The 16,262-nt window shown below is 39.3% G+C and overlaps 1 protein-coding gene across 1 annotated transcript; it reads left to right on the forward strand.

Moving 5' to 3' along the window:
* Positions 1–9,251: 9,251 nt before the first annotated feature.
* On the forward strand, positions 9,252–16,262 carry cyp3a40 (cytochrome P450 3A40). The gene is given in 13 exon segments (NM_001105095.1): positions 9,252–9,355; positions 9,455–9,548; positions 12,506–12,558; positions 12,642–12,741; positions 12,834–12,947; positions 13,201–13,289; positions 13,389–13,537; positions 14,045–14,172; positions 14,255–14,324; positions 14,404–14,564; positions 14,773–14,999; positions 15,091–15,253; positions 15,393–16,262. Coding segments are annotated over 13 exon segments (1,509 nt in total). The 5' UTR covers positions 9,252–9,284; the 3' UTR covers positions 15,483–16,262.

The following is a 16,262-nucleotide window of genomic DNA, read 5'->3' on the forward strand; positions in this document are numbered from 1 at the left end:
GTCACTAAAAACCTCCTAGCCCCCCCCCCCCCCCAAAAAAAAACAACAACACAATTTGAGGACTTCCTTTATACTATTTTTATTTGCTCATTTTACACACAAAAACATGCATGAATTTTCTAGACTCGTATTACAGGGGGGTCAAACTCAGTTGCAGAGGGAGCCTAATTTCAAAACAGACTTTAGGTTGCAGCCAAACAAGATAAATATTTATTGAACACACTAAAGCTAAACTTTTAAACCTTTGTAACTTTAACTTAATTTTAACTTTTTAAACATAAATGTAAATAAAAACAGACAGGAATATTAATCCTCACATTAATGGATTACTCAACCACCTCAACCTATTCTCAAAATCTTTACATTACATGAATCATAAGAATGTCCAGAAATTGTGTAATTTATTTGTTCTATTTAAACTTTTGTAATAGACCATTACTTTTAGTGATTATTTTTTAAGTTATATTTGTTTACATATTTGGGTTTTCTTTGTCTACCTTTATCTCAGAATTGATATTGTTGTCATTGACAGACATGCCGTGGTTGTTTGTTGAATATTTGCTTCAATAAAAAAAAAATATATATATTTTTTTTGGGTGCATTCCCTGCGGGCGCCACAAGGGGTGCTCGCGGGCGCACTGGCGCCCGCGGGCACAGGGTTGGTGACCCCTGGTCTAGCTGATAGCGCAGTTTCCTTTCTGCCATAACAAGCCCCTTTACATTGAACGCGCACCACATCGCACATTGCACAGGTGTCATCAACCTCTCCCCCTTCCACACTCATGATGCAACATAAAGAAACAACATAAGAGGAAGAATAAACTAAGGTGGAACAACAAAACTGCCATATGAAAAGAAACGTGGGAAAACAGAAACGCTCATGCTGAGCCCTAATTAGATCAGGGGACCGCATCCCACAATCCCCTGCTGCTAAAATGCACATGACCTCCACTACAATATTACTTTTTTTTTTTTACTCTATTGTACAAAACAAAAGTAGGGAGCCAGTTTAGCTCGTGCTGGTTTGCAGCGCCTTCCGTCTGTGAAACCAGGGTTCGAATCCGGGCTGCTCCCTATTCCCTTCTCCGCTTCTGTGCTGGTCCCAAGCCCAGCTAAATTGAGAGGGTTGCATCAGGAAGGGCAACCAGGCATCCAGCGTAAAAACATTGCCAAGTTAACCATGCACCTCGTCCTCAAAAGAGAGGCTGTTTCGCTGCGGCAACCCCTGATTGGAAAAGCCGAAAGTGAAAGAAGATTATACAAATATACAAAATGAACTTCAGATATGCCAGGGGAGCATACATATATGCATTGTACATAAAAACATTCAGGTTTTTACAACTTTCATATAAACTAACAGCTTTCAGATACAATATTACATTTCAACATTTCTGTCAACGAAGATTTGCGTCATAGCCTGCGACACACGTTTCTACCAGCAGGGCTTTTTTGCTATTTTATTTTTTAAACTTTTAGTGGACGGCTAGGCAGGTGGCTGATGTAAATGAACCACCGTCAGTTCCGTGCATTACTTGATGAAGTTGAAAGCGAATATGCTGATCTCCTGCTACACAGCACAGTCCGATGGCTGTCCAGGGGTGACTTTTTGCGTTACTTTGTCGTCTGTTTCGAACACGTGAAAACATTCCTGAAAAGCAAAGACCTGAACTACCCGCAACTCGAAGATCCTGAGTGGCTCGAAAAGCTGCACTTTTTGGTGGATATGACTGTGACAAGCCACTTAGACGAGCCGAATGAAAGTCTCCAGGCGCCGCAAATGCTTGAAGCTGTTCTGTCATTCGAGTGCAAGCTGACTGTCATGGGGCACGCACGTTCTTTTTTATTTTTTTTGTGTTTGAATCCTCAATAATAAAAATGACATCAAAAATCGGATTTCTTTATTACATTTCTTTAATTTTATTAAAGCACTGAAACATAATTCATTGATATTGTAATGAAGTTAAACTTGCACAACAGAGCAGTCACGTGACGCGTCGTTCTTCGCAGAATGCACTGCAGGGCAAAGAAACATTTAATCGTTAATGCTCATTATGTATTTGTAGCAACTTAGTAATTTTGATAGTAGGCTAATATAGCTAATATAGATACATATTGCATGTGTTGCCTTCATTATTATGGAGTCCTATACTGTTCATAATTAAATAAATAAATATTTAATTCAATAATTAAAAATGACCTCATGCAAATACACATTCAACCAATAAATCTCTCATAAATATATGAAATGATCATGAAATTTTGAAAAACCTGCACACCTTCAATATATTTCATTTTGCTTTAAAAACCTGTTTACGGAGCCCGTGTCCTGACATTAAGATATAAAAATATATCTTGTTCCCACAGATTAATATCTTGTTCCCACAGATTATTATCTCGTTCGCACGAAATACTATTCCGTTCCCACAAGATACTATTGCGTTCCCACAAGATACTATTGCGTTCCCTCAAAATACTATCCCGTTCCCTCGAAATGATTAACTCGTGCGAACGCAATAATTATGTCGTTCAAACGCAATAATTAATCCGTTCGAACGCAATAATTATTCACTTCATAAATCATTCATGCGGATATGCTCTCTGTACGCCGGCGAAAGCCGCTTTCAGCGGTAACTTCCGTGTCTCTGTGACCCATATTCGTTCAAAAAAGGAACATAAAAAGAAAAATGATCACTTTACTACTGTCTCAATGAATATAAGAAAAATATCAAAAGATTTATGATAACTAGGCTGCTTTGTCATACGATAGCTCCTGCTAGGCTACTACTAGCTCCGCCGCAGAGCTCTTTGATGTATGCCGGCATTTGGGCAACTGGCTGGTCTGTTGTCAGACAGCTGATATTGTAGTTTAGGGTCGAATAGGAATAATAATATTCAGGACTTGTCTTTTATTAACTTTAGCAGTCAGTTGCTTTACATTCGAAGGCTATTAGGCTACATGCTAACTGACTAGCCGATCATATCCTGTTATTAATTTACGTGATAGATTTACAGCAGATACCTTCACATTTCTGTCTGTGTGTGTCTCATTACATTGCATTGAAGACACGGAGGATGTTTAGAGAACAGATTTATTTATTTTAAAAAGCATAAGCATCCATCGTATTCACGCTCACATCATCTGGAACGCCCTCCGTCATCATCTTGCTGCAAAAGCCGCTTCCTGCCGCTACTTCCGTGTCTCTGTGAGCATTCAATAGGGGTAAAAATAAAAGCAAGAATGGTCGATCTGTTATTGTCTCGATGAAAATCTGAAAAATATCATATTAAGCTGGCTGCTTCGCCTAAAGCACTTACCTTTAGCTCGTAGCATAACAACAATAGCAGTACGTCACGTTTCCCAGCATGCTTTGCAGCCAATCATTGGCCAATCACCGTGTCCCTGTGACCAAGGTTTAACAAGACCAATGATTGGCCGTGCTGCGTACCAGATGTGAATGAACGTGAATGCGATGGATGCTTTTGTGCTTTTTAAAATAAATAAATCTGTTCTCTAAACATCCTCCGTGTCTTCAATGCAATGTAATGAGACACACACATACAGAAATGTGAAGGTATCTGCTGTAAATCTATGACGTAAATTAATAACAGGATATGATCGGCTAGTCAGTTAGCATGTAGCCTAATAGCCTTCGAATGTAAAGCGACTGACTGCTAAAGTTATGAAAGACAAGTCCTGAATATTATTATTCCTATTCGACCCTAAACTACAATATCAGCTGTATGTCTGTCAACCGACCAGCCAGTTGCCCAAATGCAGGCATACATCGAAGAGCTCTGCGGCGGAGCTAGTAGTAGCCTAGCAGGAGCTATCGTATGACAAAGCAGCCTAGTTATCATAAATCTTTTGATATTTTTCTTATATTCATTGAGACAGTAGTAAAGTGATCATTTTTCTTTTTATGTTCCTTTTTTGAACGAATATCGGTCACAGAGACACGGAAGTTACCGCTGAAAGCGGCTTTTGCCGGCATAAAGAGAGCATATCCGCGTGAATGACTTATGACGTGAATAATTATTGCGTTCGAACAGGTTAATTATTGCGTTCGAATGACATAATTATTGCGTTAACACGAGTTAATCATTTCAAGGGAACGGGATAGTATTTCGAGGGAACGCAATAGTATCTTGTAGGAACAGAATAGTATTTCGTGCGAACGAGATAATAATCTGTGGGAACAAGATATTAATCTGTGGGAACAAGATATATTTTTATATTTTAATGTCAGGACACGGGCTCAGTACCTGTTCATTATTTTAAAACAGCATTTTAAAACATTCATTTTTAATCATGTTGAATATTATTATAATTCTACGTCTTTTATCAGAACCTTTGGATTTCAAAATCAATATTTTCCAAAGTAGCTTTGTTTTATTTCATGTTGCTGTTTTTCACAATGGCTTATTTATTTCATGAAGAGCTTTTTCAGCAGAATGAGTCTATCTGTCAATCAGTGAAAGTGGGCAGGATCTAAATGCTCATTTGCTCATCCATGGAAATCGACTCATATTCCTCGATACCTGCTCTGCGGTATGCCAGTCAGAGAGATGACACATTTCAGCAATATCTGCACGGCTTTGCTGACATTAGAGGATCAAATAGAGAGAAACTATCTGGCTGCTGCAGAAGATGCAAACATGGACGACTCTGTTTTTTTTAGTTTGAGGGTTTGTGTGGACCAAACCACAGAGGAGCTCCGGTCGTCCACATCTTGAAGCCCCCCGTTGAAACACTCCTCGTTCTCACGCCATTCTCTCAGAGCTCGTCTCTGCTCTGCAGCTAACAGCTTTGCTGTCTGTGCTCACAGATGCAGTCTAACGTCACATCCTGCCTTAAGGCCCGTACACACCGGGACGAATATTCGCCAGGCGTTATTCGCCAGCGTTTTTCGCCACGTCTTTTGTGTTCACACCCAGGCGATTTTCGCTGACGATGAGCCGAGCGAACATGCAATTTCATTCCCTGACATTAGATGGCGCTTAATGTAAACAGAAATACTCCTGTACACAAGGTGGCGCTGCGCAACTTTACGATTCTTAAAGTCGCTTTTCACTCAGAAGAAGAGAGCAAGTATTTACGCGCTTGTCAGAATCAAACAAAGAAAACATGAATATTTCAACTACTTGGTAAGGTACTTGGTAAGGTACTTGGTAAGGGGATATTTAAGAATGTCCGTCATTATTTCTTCGCGGCAGTGTAGACGCTGCTTGGCGTCTAACTTCTTCGCTGGTATGTGTGCTCAGCAAGGCAGTTTTGTGTTTGAGCGCCCCCAAGTTGTGTTTTACTGTAACTTCAGAAGCTCCAGACACGTGTGCAAAAGCGCCATTCTCATTGGTCGAATAGATTTCGACGCGACGCGTCGAAAAAAAAAAAACGAACCCGAGGCGGGTTTTTTTTGACGCTTTGGCGCTTGGCGTTTTTTCGCCTCGGTGTGCACACTCACATTGGTGCCCTTTGTTTAGTCACGAGGCGTTAAACGTCGGCGAAAATCGCCGGCGAAATTCGTCCCGGTGTGAACAGGCCTTTACACTGTGTCGGCTCACGGGAGGCGAGCTGGCGGCCAGACCGGCTGGGGAAAGCGGAACAAGCTTTTCTCGGGCCTCCTAAACCTTATGAAATTATTCTATTTTCATTAAGATAATGATTATAAATAAGGTCCTCTGGCTTTATTTTTCCCTCTCGGGGAAAATGCTGAACCTTTCCTGCGATGAAGTTTCTGACCGAGATCCGGGGTTTGATTTGGGGTTCACGTCCCGTTCTGACCCTCCACAGCGGGTTAATAAAAGAATCATGCTCTGTACTTTGGAGGAAACCTTTTTTTACTATTACTTGTCCGGCGAACTGAGCAATAGACCCTTAACTTGCGCTCACACACACACTTGCTGCGCGCTCTGATTTACACGTAATTTAAGACGTAGTTTGACTGCAGGACCTGAAGCAGAGACTCTCTCTGGGATGATCTCATGAACTCAAACATGGAAACATTGTTATCATGTAGAACTATTCAAAATAAATAAACCTGATCTCTTAACATTCTCCGTGTACATTGTGCATCCATGCATTGTAAGTGAGATAATCACAGACACCACTCCACATGTGGCTATCAGGCTAAAAACATTAGCTGGTAGCTCCTCACACATGCTGCAAGGTGCGTTCATGGAACTCCAGTTCATAGAAGTTTTGTGGAACTCCAACAGCCACCCAGCCTAACTTAGACCACTACTATATGTTCATGAGAAGATGAAAACCGCCGAAGCGACCACAGAATCACCCGAATTATGCATACTCGCCCAAAGCCACTTTTATCCGCAAATTTAGAACCAAAACTGCCCAATTTCTGGTAACACTGTGGATGTGTTGAGGTGCATACTCCCCCTAGTGTTGAGGAGTGGGCATTGCCCCGTCACGTTGGCTGAAGCATTTTCAATCGATGTAGTCAGGATGCTGCTGCTTATGTCTGAGTAAAGGAGTAGCCAATCACAAAAGGTGTTAGCTCACCTTTGCACTAATAGTTTGCGTGATTGAATGAAATATCTCACACTAGTTGGCTTGAAGGCATAAGTGTGCATGTGTGAACAATATCTGTATTGTGTACATGTTGACATGTGGACATTTTTGCAGTTAACTGGTGTGTTTACAACATTTGAGTGTGTGTGTGGACAGGCCCCGCCCCTTTGAGATTTGTAATGTATCTGAACCTTACCGTAATGATAAACATCCAGTAGCTTGTTTCTTTATGCTGCTTCATGGTTTTACAACCCCCCCCCCCCCCCCCCCCCCCATGATCACCCTCCTATCCCCCCCTTTTCTAACATCCCTTTCTCTTCTTCCCTTCTTTCCTTTTCCGTCCGGTCCAACACAAAATAATTTCAAAAACAATTAAAATGAATAAATTTTGGCCTCGATTACAAAAGGGGTTTGTTCAGACATCCCTCTGGTTTGTCAGAAGATTCATAACCCCTGTTGTAAAAGTAAAATGTGTCCAACACAAGAGGCCTTCAGCTGTCATCTGTCTGCCCAGCTGTTGGACAGGACAAGTTTAATTTTTTTTTTTTTAAATTTAAAAAAAATCACAAAGGTGTCTCCGCCTTGTCTAGTTTGATTGACAGACAGACTCAGTCTGCTGAAAAAGCTCTTCATGAAATAAATAAGCCATTGTGAAAAACAGCAACATGAAATAAAAACAAAGCTACTTTGGAAAATATTGATTTTGAAATCCGAGGTTCTGAAAAAAGACATAGAATTATAACAATATTCAACATGATTAAAATAAATATTTTAAAACGCTGTTTTAAAATAATGAACAGGTTTTTAAAGCAAAATGACATATATTGAATAATGTAATGGCTAATTTAAAATCTGTGTGCAGGTTTTTCATAATTTCATGATCATTTTATATATTTATGAGAGATTTATTGGTTGATTGTGTATTTGCATGAGGTCACATTTATTTATTTAATTAAATATTTATTTATTTAATTATGAACAGTATAGGACTCCATACATTACAAGGCTTAAATAGGGCTTTTAATATTTTGCGGCTCCAGACATATTTGTTTTTTTCGTCCATTTGGCTCTTTCAACATTTTGGGTTGCCGACCCCTGGCTTAAATGATGGACAAATGTCATCATCCAATCAGCAATGTCCCAGAGTACTTACCTTTTCCGGTTTCCCTAAAAAGGAAAAAAAATGTTTTGGAAAGCAAAATTATTTTCCAGAATTCAAAACGAACAAGTAACGAGTGAAACAAAAGAAGTAACTGGATTTCAAATAAAATTACTAATTGTTTTCCCTTTTTAGTTATCATTGTGATCTTTAGTATGCTCTGTGATTTGTGGGTGTGATTTGCACTTCAGGGCCAGGGTGACATTAGAACCACTGAGAATGTACTTGGCAGCAAGTTAACAGCAAAACTGATTGAAAAAAAGGATTTTTGAACATAAAATCAAACTGCCTATGTGTTCTTTGAATTTAAGATAAAGGCTCAATGACAGTACTTTTTTTTTTACATATTACACATGTCACTATAAAGCTTGTGAAAAACAGCTACAAGTGGTTTCAAACTTTTGTGTCTTCAATCCATAATGATACTGTAAGGAGCCCAGTTGAAGTGCAGTTGCTGCCTGGATTCTGTGCAAAAATTTTATTCATCTCTTCTAGGAAAAGGAGGTTTTCTATCAAAGTTAAACAGCTGAAAGTCATAAAATGTGTGATTGGATTTTGAATGGACTCGACATATGGTCACTTCTGTGGCCATATCTGTGCTTGAAAGCAATTTTATTAACACAACCACACCTATCTATACGACCTCTGATCTCTCAAAATTCACACCCGCACGCAATGAAACCACGTCTTCTGCTTCTTTATTTTGAAGATCTGTATTTGTGTCGGCCTTTATGGTAATATGACTGACCATTCTTAGTCAATCAGAAACAGTGGCTAAAAACACTTAACCTTTCAATTTCTTTAGTTTAAACTCTGCTTGGGCTTTTGAATTGTGCTTAGAGCAGTATCACAAAGAAAATCTCTATTTTTTTTGTCAACACTGCTTGAATGCAGTTTTTTCATGATCGACTCCCAGAAGAACAACCTGAATGGCCCGATTGTTCTGTCCGTGTCCATTTTTTTGGTCAACACTGCCTGAGTACAGCTTTTTCATCTGCGTATCTGCCTCTGATCACTCTACTTACGTTTACAGATGAGTTTTCAAGAAAACATTAGCTGCTCTCCCCTATTTTATTGACTGTGGGTACATAATATATAGTACAAAGTATATTGATGGTATTATAATGAACATAAATCAAAAACATTTGGAAAGAAGAGGCCCACTTAGAAGTCTACAGGTTCTAATGCTCCAATCAATATCAGATGATTCAGCTTTAATATAATCATTGACATTAAAAGACTTTGTATCCTGTGAAAGGAGTTCCTGCCAGAAAAAAACAACAGACAGTTCACATTTTCAAGATATTTACAATTATAAAACTTAATGTCTATGATGCTTCTCGCAATTTTAATACTATGTTGTTTCCTTTTTTTGTAATTTAGTAAAGTCGATGTTTAAGCTGATACTGGAGGGGGGAAAAAAAGCAGTTTTTTTTGCAGGTGACTCATTTGAATGCAGGTTTTCATTGGCTGAACTCTCACACAGCCCTGTTTCTTGCGCAACCGGTTTGTGCTGCTGGAGATAAAACCTTCAAGTCACGAGTTCAACCATCAGAGAGGCTTGTACTTTCCCTAAGGCAGGAAACAAAGAAAGGAGAAATGGGAAACTTCCTCTACTTCTCTGCTGAAACATGGACCCTTCTTGTTGCTTTTATCACACTGCTGCTTGTGTAAGTGTCACAGATCAATATGAAAACAACAGATTTTACTCCTTGCATGCTTTAACCACTACCATATTTCCTCTCTGTCTCTAATTGTTTTTTTTACAGGTATGCTTACTGGCCTTATGGGACGTTTAAGAGATTAGGAATTCCTGGTCCTAAACCAGTTCCCTTTTTTGGCACAATGCTGGCTTACAGAAAGGTTAGTATGCTGAACTGTACTGCGTAAACCACCATTTAGTAAAGCATGTATATTTAATTCTTGAAAGTAATTTAGTTTAAGGCTGAAAAGTGCTGTAGATGACTATCTCAGATAAACATTGTTTACTGTTTTTGTTGCAAAGTCATGGCAGAATTATTTAGATAATGAGACTGAATGGAGAGAGGAGTGTAACCACGTATCTGTATGTTTATTGTGTTTTAAAAGAGATATTTGAAATTGGTTTACAATGTTTTCTATAATTGAACTATTTCTAAAATATTTCCTGACACAAAGACCACAGGGAGACAGAACACAATCATACAAGTCAAGCTATTACAAATCCATTCATAACATCTGAAAAAGACAATCATCCCGGCTTGACTCTCGTCCTCAATGTGCCCTCCTTCATTCTCAAGTTGATCATCGCAAGCTTACCTCCAGGAAATTTAATAAGAAAAAATGCAAGATAAACAGTAGCAACTTTCTCAAAAACGACTTACTTTACTAAGTAAACAAAGTAAGAAGCTTTGATATAACTTGTAACTGGAAGGTCGTGAGTTCAAACCAAGGCCGAGTCATACCAAAGACTTTAAAAATGGGACCCAATACCTCCCTGCTTGACACTCAGCATTATGGGGTTGGACTGGGGGGTGTTACCACCAAATGGTTCCAGAGCCTGGCTGTGTCTGCAGATCACCGCTCACCCAGGGGATAGGTCAAATGCGGAGAATAAATTTCGCAACCCTAGGTGTGTGACAGCTAATGGGACTTTAACTTTAACTTTAACTAAAGATTTAACCCTTGTGCTGTGGGTTCGAGATGAGCATTGATGTGTTCTCCCTACCATGACAAAGGTGGATAAAGGTGGAGAGGATTTCATGTAGTCCATGGAAACCAGTGAAGATCACAAATCATTGTAGAAAAACGTTCAGTGCACTGTCTAGTGGGGTCTAGATGACCCAACTCCCAATGTTAAAGTGCCTATGATAGCACAAGAGATAAGGAGGACAGTCGGGAATGTTATAATGTTCTTGGTGTTTTCAGATAAAAGTGACTTTAAAATTGATAGTAGATTACTGAAAAGCTTTCATTTGACAGACTCCAGTACTGCTTGAATTATTAATGGTTTTAATTGTTACTAAAACAATCAAATCCAACTTGTATCACTAGTCAAGTTGATGAGTGAGCTTGTGTTAAAGAGATGAGGGTATATATGGAAGAAACTAACGGCTGACTATGCTTACGGCAGAAAGTCTGGTCTCCCTACAGTACTTCCATTATTATACACCCTTTGGGCACTTTATTGGGTCCACCTTGCTAGTACCGGGTTGCAACCCCTTTTGCCTTCAGAACTGCCTTAATACTGGCATAGATTCAACAAGGTACTGGAAACATTCCTCAGAGTTTGGTCCATATTGACACGATAGCATCACACAGTTGCTGCAGATTTGTCGGCTGCACATCCATGATGCCAATCTCCCGTTCCACCACATCCCAAAGATTCTCTATTGGGTCTAGATCTGGTGACTGTGGAGGCCATTTGGGTCCAGTGAACTCATTGTCATGTTCAAGAAACCAGTCTGAGACAATTCCAGCTTTATGACATGGATCCTTATGCTGCTGGAAATAGGCATCAGAAGATGGTACACAGTGATCATAAAGGGATGGACATGGTCAGCAACAATACCCAGGCAGGCTGTGGTATTGTAACGATGCTCAATTAGTACTAAGGGGCCCAAAGTGTGCAAAGAAAATATCTCCCACACCATGACACCACCACCACTAGCTTGAACCACTGATACAAGGCAAGATGGATCCATGCTTTCATGTTGTTGACGCCAAATTCTGACCCTATCATCTAAATGTCACAGCAGCAATGGAGACTCATCAGACCAGGAAGTATCCAAATTACCCATTACATTTTGCTGAAGAGGATCTAAAAAATAGAATGCCATTTTTCTGGTACACTTTACGTTGTCTCAAACTTTTTCTTAACAGGCAAAATTACATTTTAAAAATCTCTAAGTTAAGATTGGAGACTTCATGGTTGAGCGGTTAGCACTGTCGTCTCACAGCAACGACGTTCCTTTTTCAGTAGTCATGTTTCTGCTTTGAGTTTGTATATGTTTTTGCTGCCTCTGTAAGAATTGTTTCCCTGTGCTCTAGTTTTTTCCTGAAAACATATTTCCAATGTCAAAGGGAGAGTTTGAGCTGTTTCTGAGAAGTGAGTGGGTGTGGCCAAAGCAGGTGGACAAAGCAGGTATAGTTAAGGGATGGAGAAAAATTGCCAGACCCAGAAGAAAAAATATCTATTGGATAAAGTAACAAGTTTTAAACAAAATCGCACAACCTAAATTTCTTAAAAATACGAAGTTCATGTTTATCTGAAGCCTCTGTTTCCAAAATCTCCTCTATTTAGGCGTGGCCATTGGTGTGAGCTGAGTATCCCCCTCTTAACCCCCCCTTTCTGCAAGCTGCATCTTGCACGAGTAAAGAGCTTGACAGGGGGAGGGGGCACAAACGACACCGACTGACAGTCTCTATTTTCCAGTTTAACTACATTTTCCCTTTAGTGATAAAGAAACCCTGAAAAGTGACGCCTTTTTGGTTCCGTATCGACAGTTTTTGAACAATGTGTGGAATGAAAAAAAGGAATGTGTGAATCAGACCCTGCTGTTTAGGAAAATTACACACGAAAAATTACTTTGATAAACCCTCGAAAAATGCTTTGATTTACATTTAATGCTGAACTTTTCTTTTGGCCGTACGGAGAGGGGGACTTTAACGAGAAAATCTGTCTAATAAATAAAATATCAATTGAAATGTCTGTTATAGTTGATAATGTTAGATAGGATAAATTACCAAGATAGTTTTATCTTATCAAATGAAGTAATTCTATGTTTTTTTGTGTGGTGGTGTAATCTCTCTGATGTATATAATTTATTTTTGTATATTAGGGATTTTTCAACTTTGATGAAGAATGTCGTAAGAAATATGGGAAAACATGGGGGTAAGTTTGCATACAGAAAGTTTTTTCTATGAGTTCATCAGATTTCCTCATTCATGTTTGCCTTCTGCTCTCCTCACTTCCAGCATTTACGACGGCCGTCAGCCAGTGCTGTGCATCACAGATCCTGCCACCATCAAAGCTGTTCTGGTTAAGGAGTGTTACTCTCTCTTCACCAACCGCAGAGTATGCACTCACTGTACAACAATCTCTAATACTCGTGCTCATTTTCAGTTGGGTTTTTCCCCTCATCAGCAATTGTTTTTTTATTGCTACAGAATTTCCGTCTAAATGGGCCATTGTACGATGCTGTTTCAATTGCTGAAGATGATCAGTGGAAAAGGATCCGCAGCGTTCTGTCTCCTTCCTTCACCTCAGGAAGGCTCAAAGAGGTTGGTTGGCTTCTGGCTCATATTATTTTCCCAATTCTTGGCCTTTACTTGTTTTCGAACCAAATTTTTCTTTGTGCCCAAAACAGACTGGCTATAAAAAATTGGTTATAAACATGTTTTGGTTGAAGATTTTAACTCAATGTCTTAATTCAGTCTCTTATATAGCCTCTAAAAGCAGCAGTACTTTGTTATGCTGTTATTATACCAAGAGTTGCATGTATTGAACCCTTTTTGGGGTCTGTTTGTGCTTTAGATGTTTGACATCATGAAGCACCATTCTGCTAACCTGATCCAAAGCATGAAGAAGAAGGTGGACAAGGATGAACCATTAGAGATGAAAGAGTACGAGCATCATTTTTATTTTTATTTTTCCAGAAATTCACAAATTAGGCTCATCTCAAGTGTTTGAAAAAGTTGACATTAAACATTGTGTTCCTCCAGGTACTTTGGTCCGTACAGCATGGATGTGGTCACCAGCACAGCCTTCAGTGTGGACATCGACTCACTGAACAACCCCTCAGACCCTTTTGTCACTAACATCAAAAAGATGCTCAAGTTTGATTTTCTGAACCCTCTCTTCCTTGCTGTTGGTAAATACTGCTTAAAAAGTCAAAATGAACTCTCTCAAGGTGGAAAATAAATATTTAAAAGAAATACTACAAATGTATGCATGAATTCGGGTAACGTGATAAAACTAATGCAGGTAAACGCGAGGCATGTGATACGCGTTCAAGAACGACTCTTGAATGTGCTTTTAGCATACAGTTTTCACACTAGTGAAACAAAACAAGTGTCGCCACCCGATGCCAGTACGTGTACTAACAGCTGGAAGAGGTTTCATTCATTCATTCATCTTCTACTGTTTTGTCCCTTTCTGGGTCACGGGGCTGCTGGAGCCTCTCCCGGCTGCTTGTGGGCGAAGGCAGGGGTTTGGTGCAAATTGTCGAAGTGGTGCAAATCTTGCTCCAGGCTTTTTCAAGACTAATTGTCAGAAATTGACATTAAAATACATTTTAACATTTCACCAGATCTAATTTTTTTAACCACATTGTCAGGAGTGTTGTCATGATGTCCTTAACTTTTTTTTTTTTTTTTAGCTTTCTTTCCATTCCTTGGTCCCATTCTGGAAAAGTTTGAGTTTTCCTTGTTCCCTTCATCCGTAATGGACTTCTTTTTTGCTGCCCTCCGGAAAATTAAGGCTAACCATGAGAACAACAAGCAAAAGGTACAACTGTCTGTAAAATGGGTCACATTGATTTCCATCAATAGTTTCCCTTAAAATAAATTCTGTGCTCATCTCTTCACAGAGTCGAATCGACTTCCTGCAGCTGATGATCGACTCCCAGAAGAACAACCAGAATGGCCTGCAGGATAAAGGTAATGAAAAACACACACATGACCCCCCTACTCAACTTAAAATGACTGGTAATCTAATATCTCGATGTTTTCTCTTCAGGTTTAAGCGATCATGAGATCCTTTCCCAGGCCATGATATTCATCTTTGCTGGCTATGAAACTACCAGCAGTTCTCTGACATTCTTGGCTTACAATCTGGCAACAAATCCAGAGGTCATGAAGAAACTGCAGAAGGAGATAGATGCCACCTTCCCTAACAAGGTCTGATTTTAAGAGAAAAGTTTAGAGCTTTTCAGTGACGAATGTTGAATAACAGATTGTTTTAGCCATTTTTGCTTACTTGCTCTTGTTTTTCACTCTCCAAGAGTTACACTATTCAGTGATCAGTTGTAACATTTGAGGTGGGCCAAAATCCAATTGCTTGTACAAAGAGCAAGTGGAGATCTTTTTGATTTGTTTGTCTGTGCAGGCCCCCGTTCAGTACGTTCCACTGATGGAGATGGAGTACCTGGACTGCGTCGTCAATGAATCTCTTCGACTGTACCCCATTGCAGCACGTCTGGAGCGCGTGGCCAAGGCAACTGTAGAGGTTAATGGGCTGGTGATTCCAAAAGATATGGTTGTCATGGTCCCCACATGGCCGTTACACAGGGACCCTGAACTGTGGCCTGAACCTGAGAAATTTAAACCTGAGAGGTATGTAAGCGAAAAATGCAATCTCTGTCAGTGGTGAACTCCTAATTCCAAATGCATTAATATGTGCACACTTTTGGATGTTTATAATCAGATTCAGCAAGGAGAACAAAGACACTTTTGACCCCTACACATACATGCCATTTGGGGCAGGACCAAGAAACTGCATTGGGATGAGATTTGCTCTGGTGATGATGAAACTTGCGGTGGTGGAGATCCTCCAGACATATGATTTCTCTGTGTGCAAGGAAACAGAGGTGAATAAACTGTGCATTTACCATTTTTACTATTGTTTTAAGTTCCCATTTGAATTAAAAATGGTGGGCTTGTAGGATTTGTGAAAAGGTCCAATATTGTTTGTGTTGTTTATCTTTTTACTCATGTGTTTTTTTACAGGTTCCCTTTGAGATGGATGTCCAGGGTTTCCTTGCACCAAAACGACCTATCCAACTGAAGCTCACGCCTCGCTCTGCATCTTCTAGTTAGTTGAAAGAGAAATTCTCATTTACACTGGTTTTTACAGAGTATTGTGTATAACCCTTCAATTGCCTGCTCAACCAAGTTGAGCACATTCTGATGAAATGTGTTTTATAAAACACTGACTGTATGCATTTCCAGCCAAGGCAACAGGAAATAGAAGAAAAAAACATGTTTTAATTAATTGTTTTTGTCTTGGTTGGGTTGTTAAACAGACAAAACATCAAACTACTTTCTTTGAACAACTCAAAATTCTGAGCTGGCTGACAAGGAAATTCTTACAAAAAATGTCAGCGAATTTCTCATTTTACGAACTTCAACCAGATGTCATGATGAGAAGTAAAACCTTCCAGCTGACAAGTTGATCAACAAAAAACAAAAACAAAAAAATGGTTTTCAATTTTAATTTTAATTTCAAATTTTTGTAACATGCAACACAAGTACAAACTATTTTTGCAAAAGTTTGACATTTGTATTTAGGTTGTGATCCAGACTACATTTTAAAAACTGCTAATACAATGTGTGTTGTAGATCTTAACATCCTGTAAATGAATGTGTGTACTTGCTATCACACAACTGTGCATGAGAAACTAAAAAGTGATCAAACAGGGAACCATTATATCTGCAGACTGTACAAATTTACATCGACAATGTGGACCCGAAGATCTCAAACATGTCAAACGCTCCAGAATCAATGTTTTTCTTAAGTTAAAGGGAGAAGCCTTTGGTTTCTTTATGTCCTCTCTCTTCAACAAGTGTTTTGACACGAAGTAAAGTATCTCAAACTCT

The sequence above is a fragment of the Oryzias latipes genome, chromosome 1 (assembly GCF_002234675.1).
Source record: "Oryzias latipes chromosome 1, ASM223467v1".
NCBI lineage: Eukaryota > Metazoa > Chordata > Actinopteri > Beloniformes > Adrianichthyidae > Oryzias > Oryzias latipes.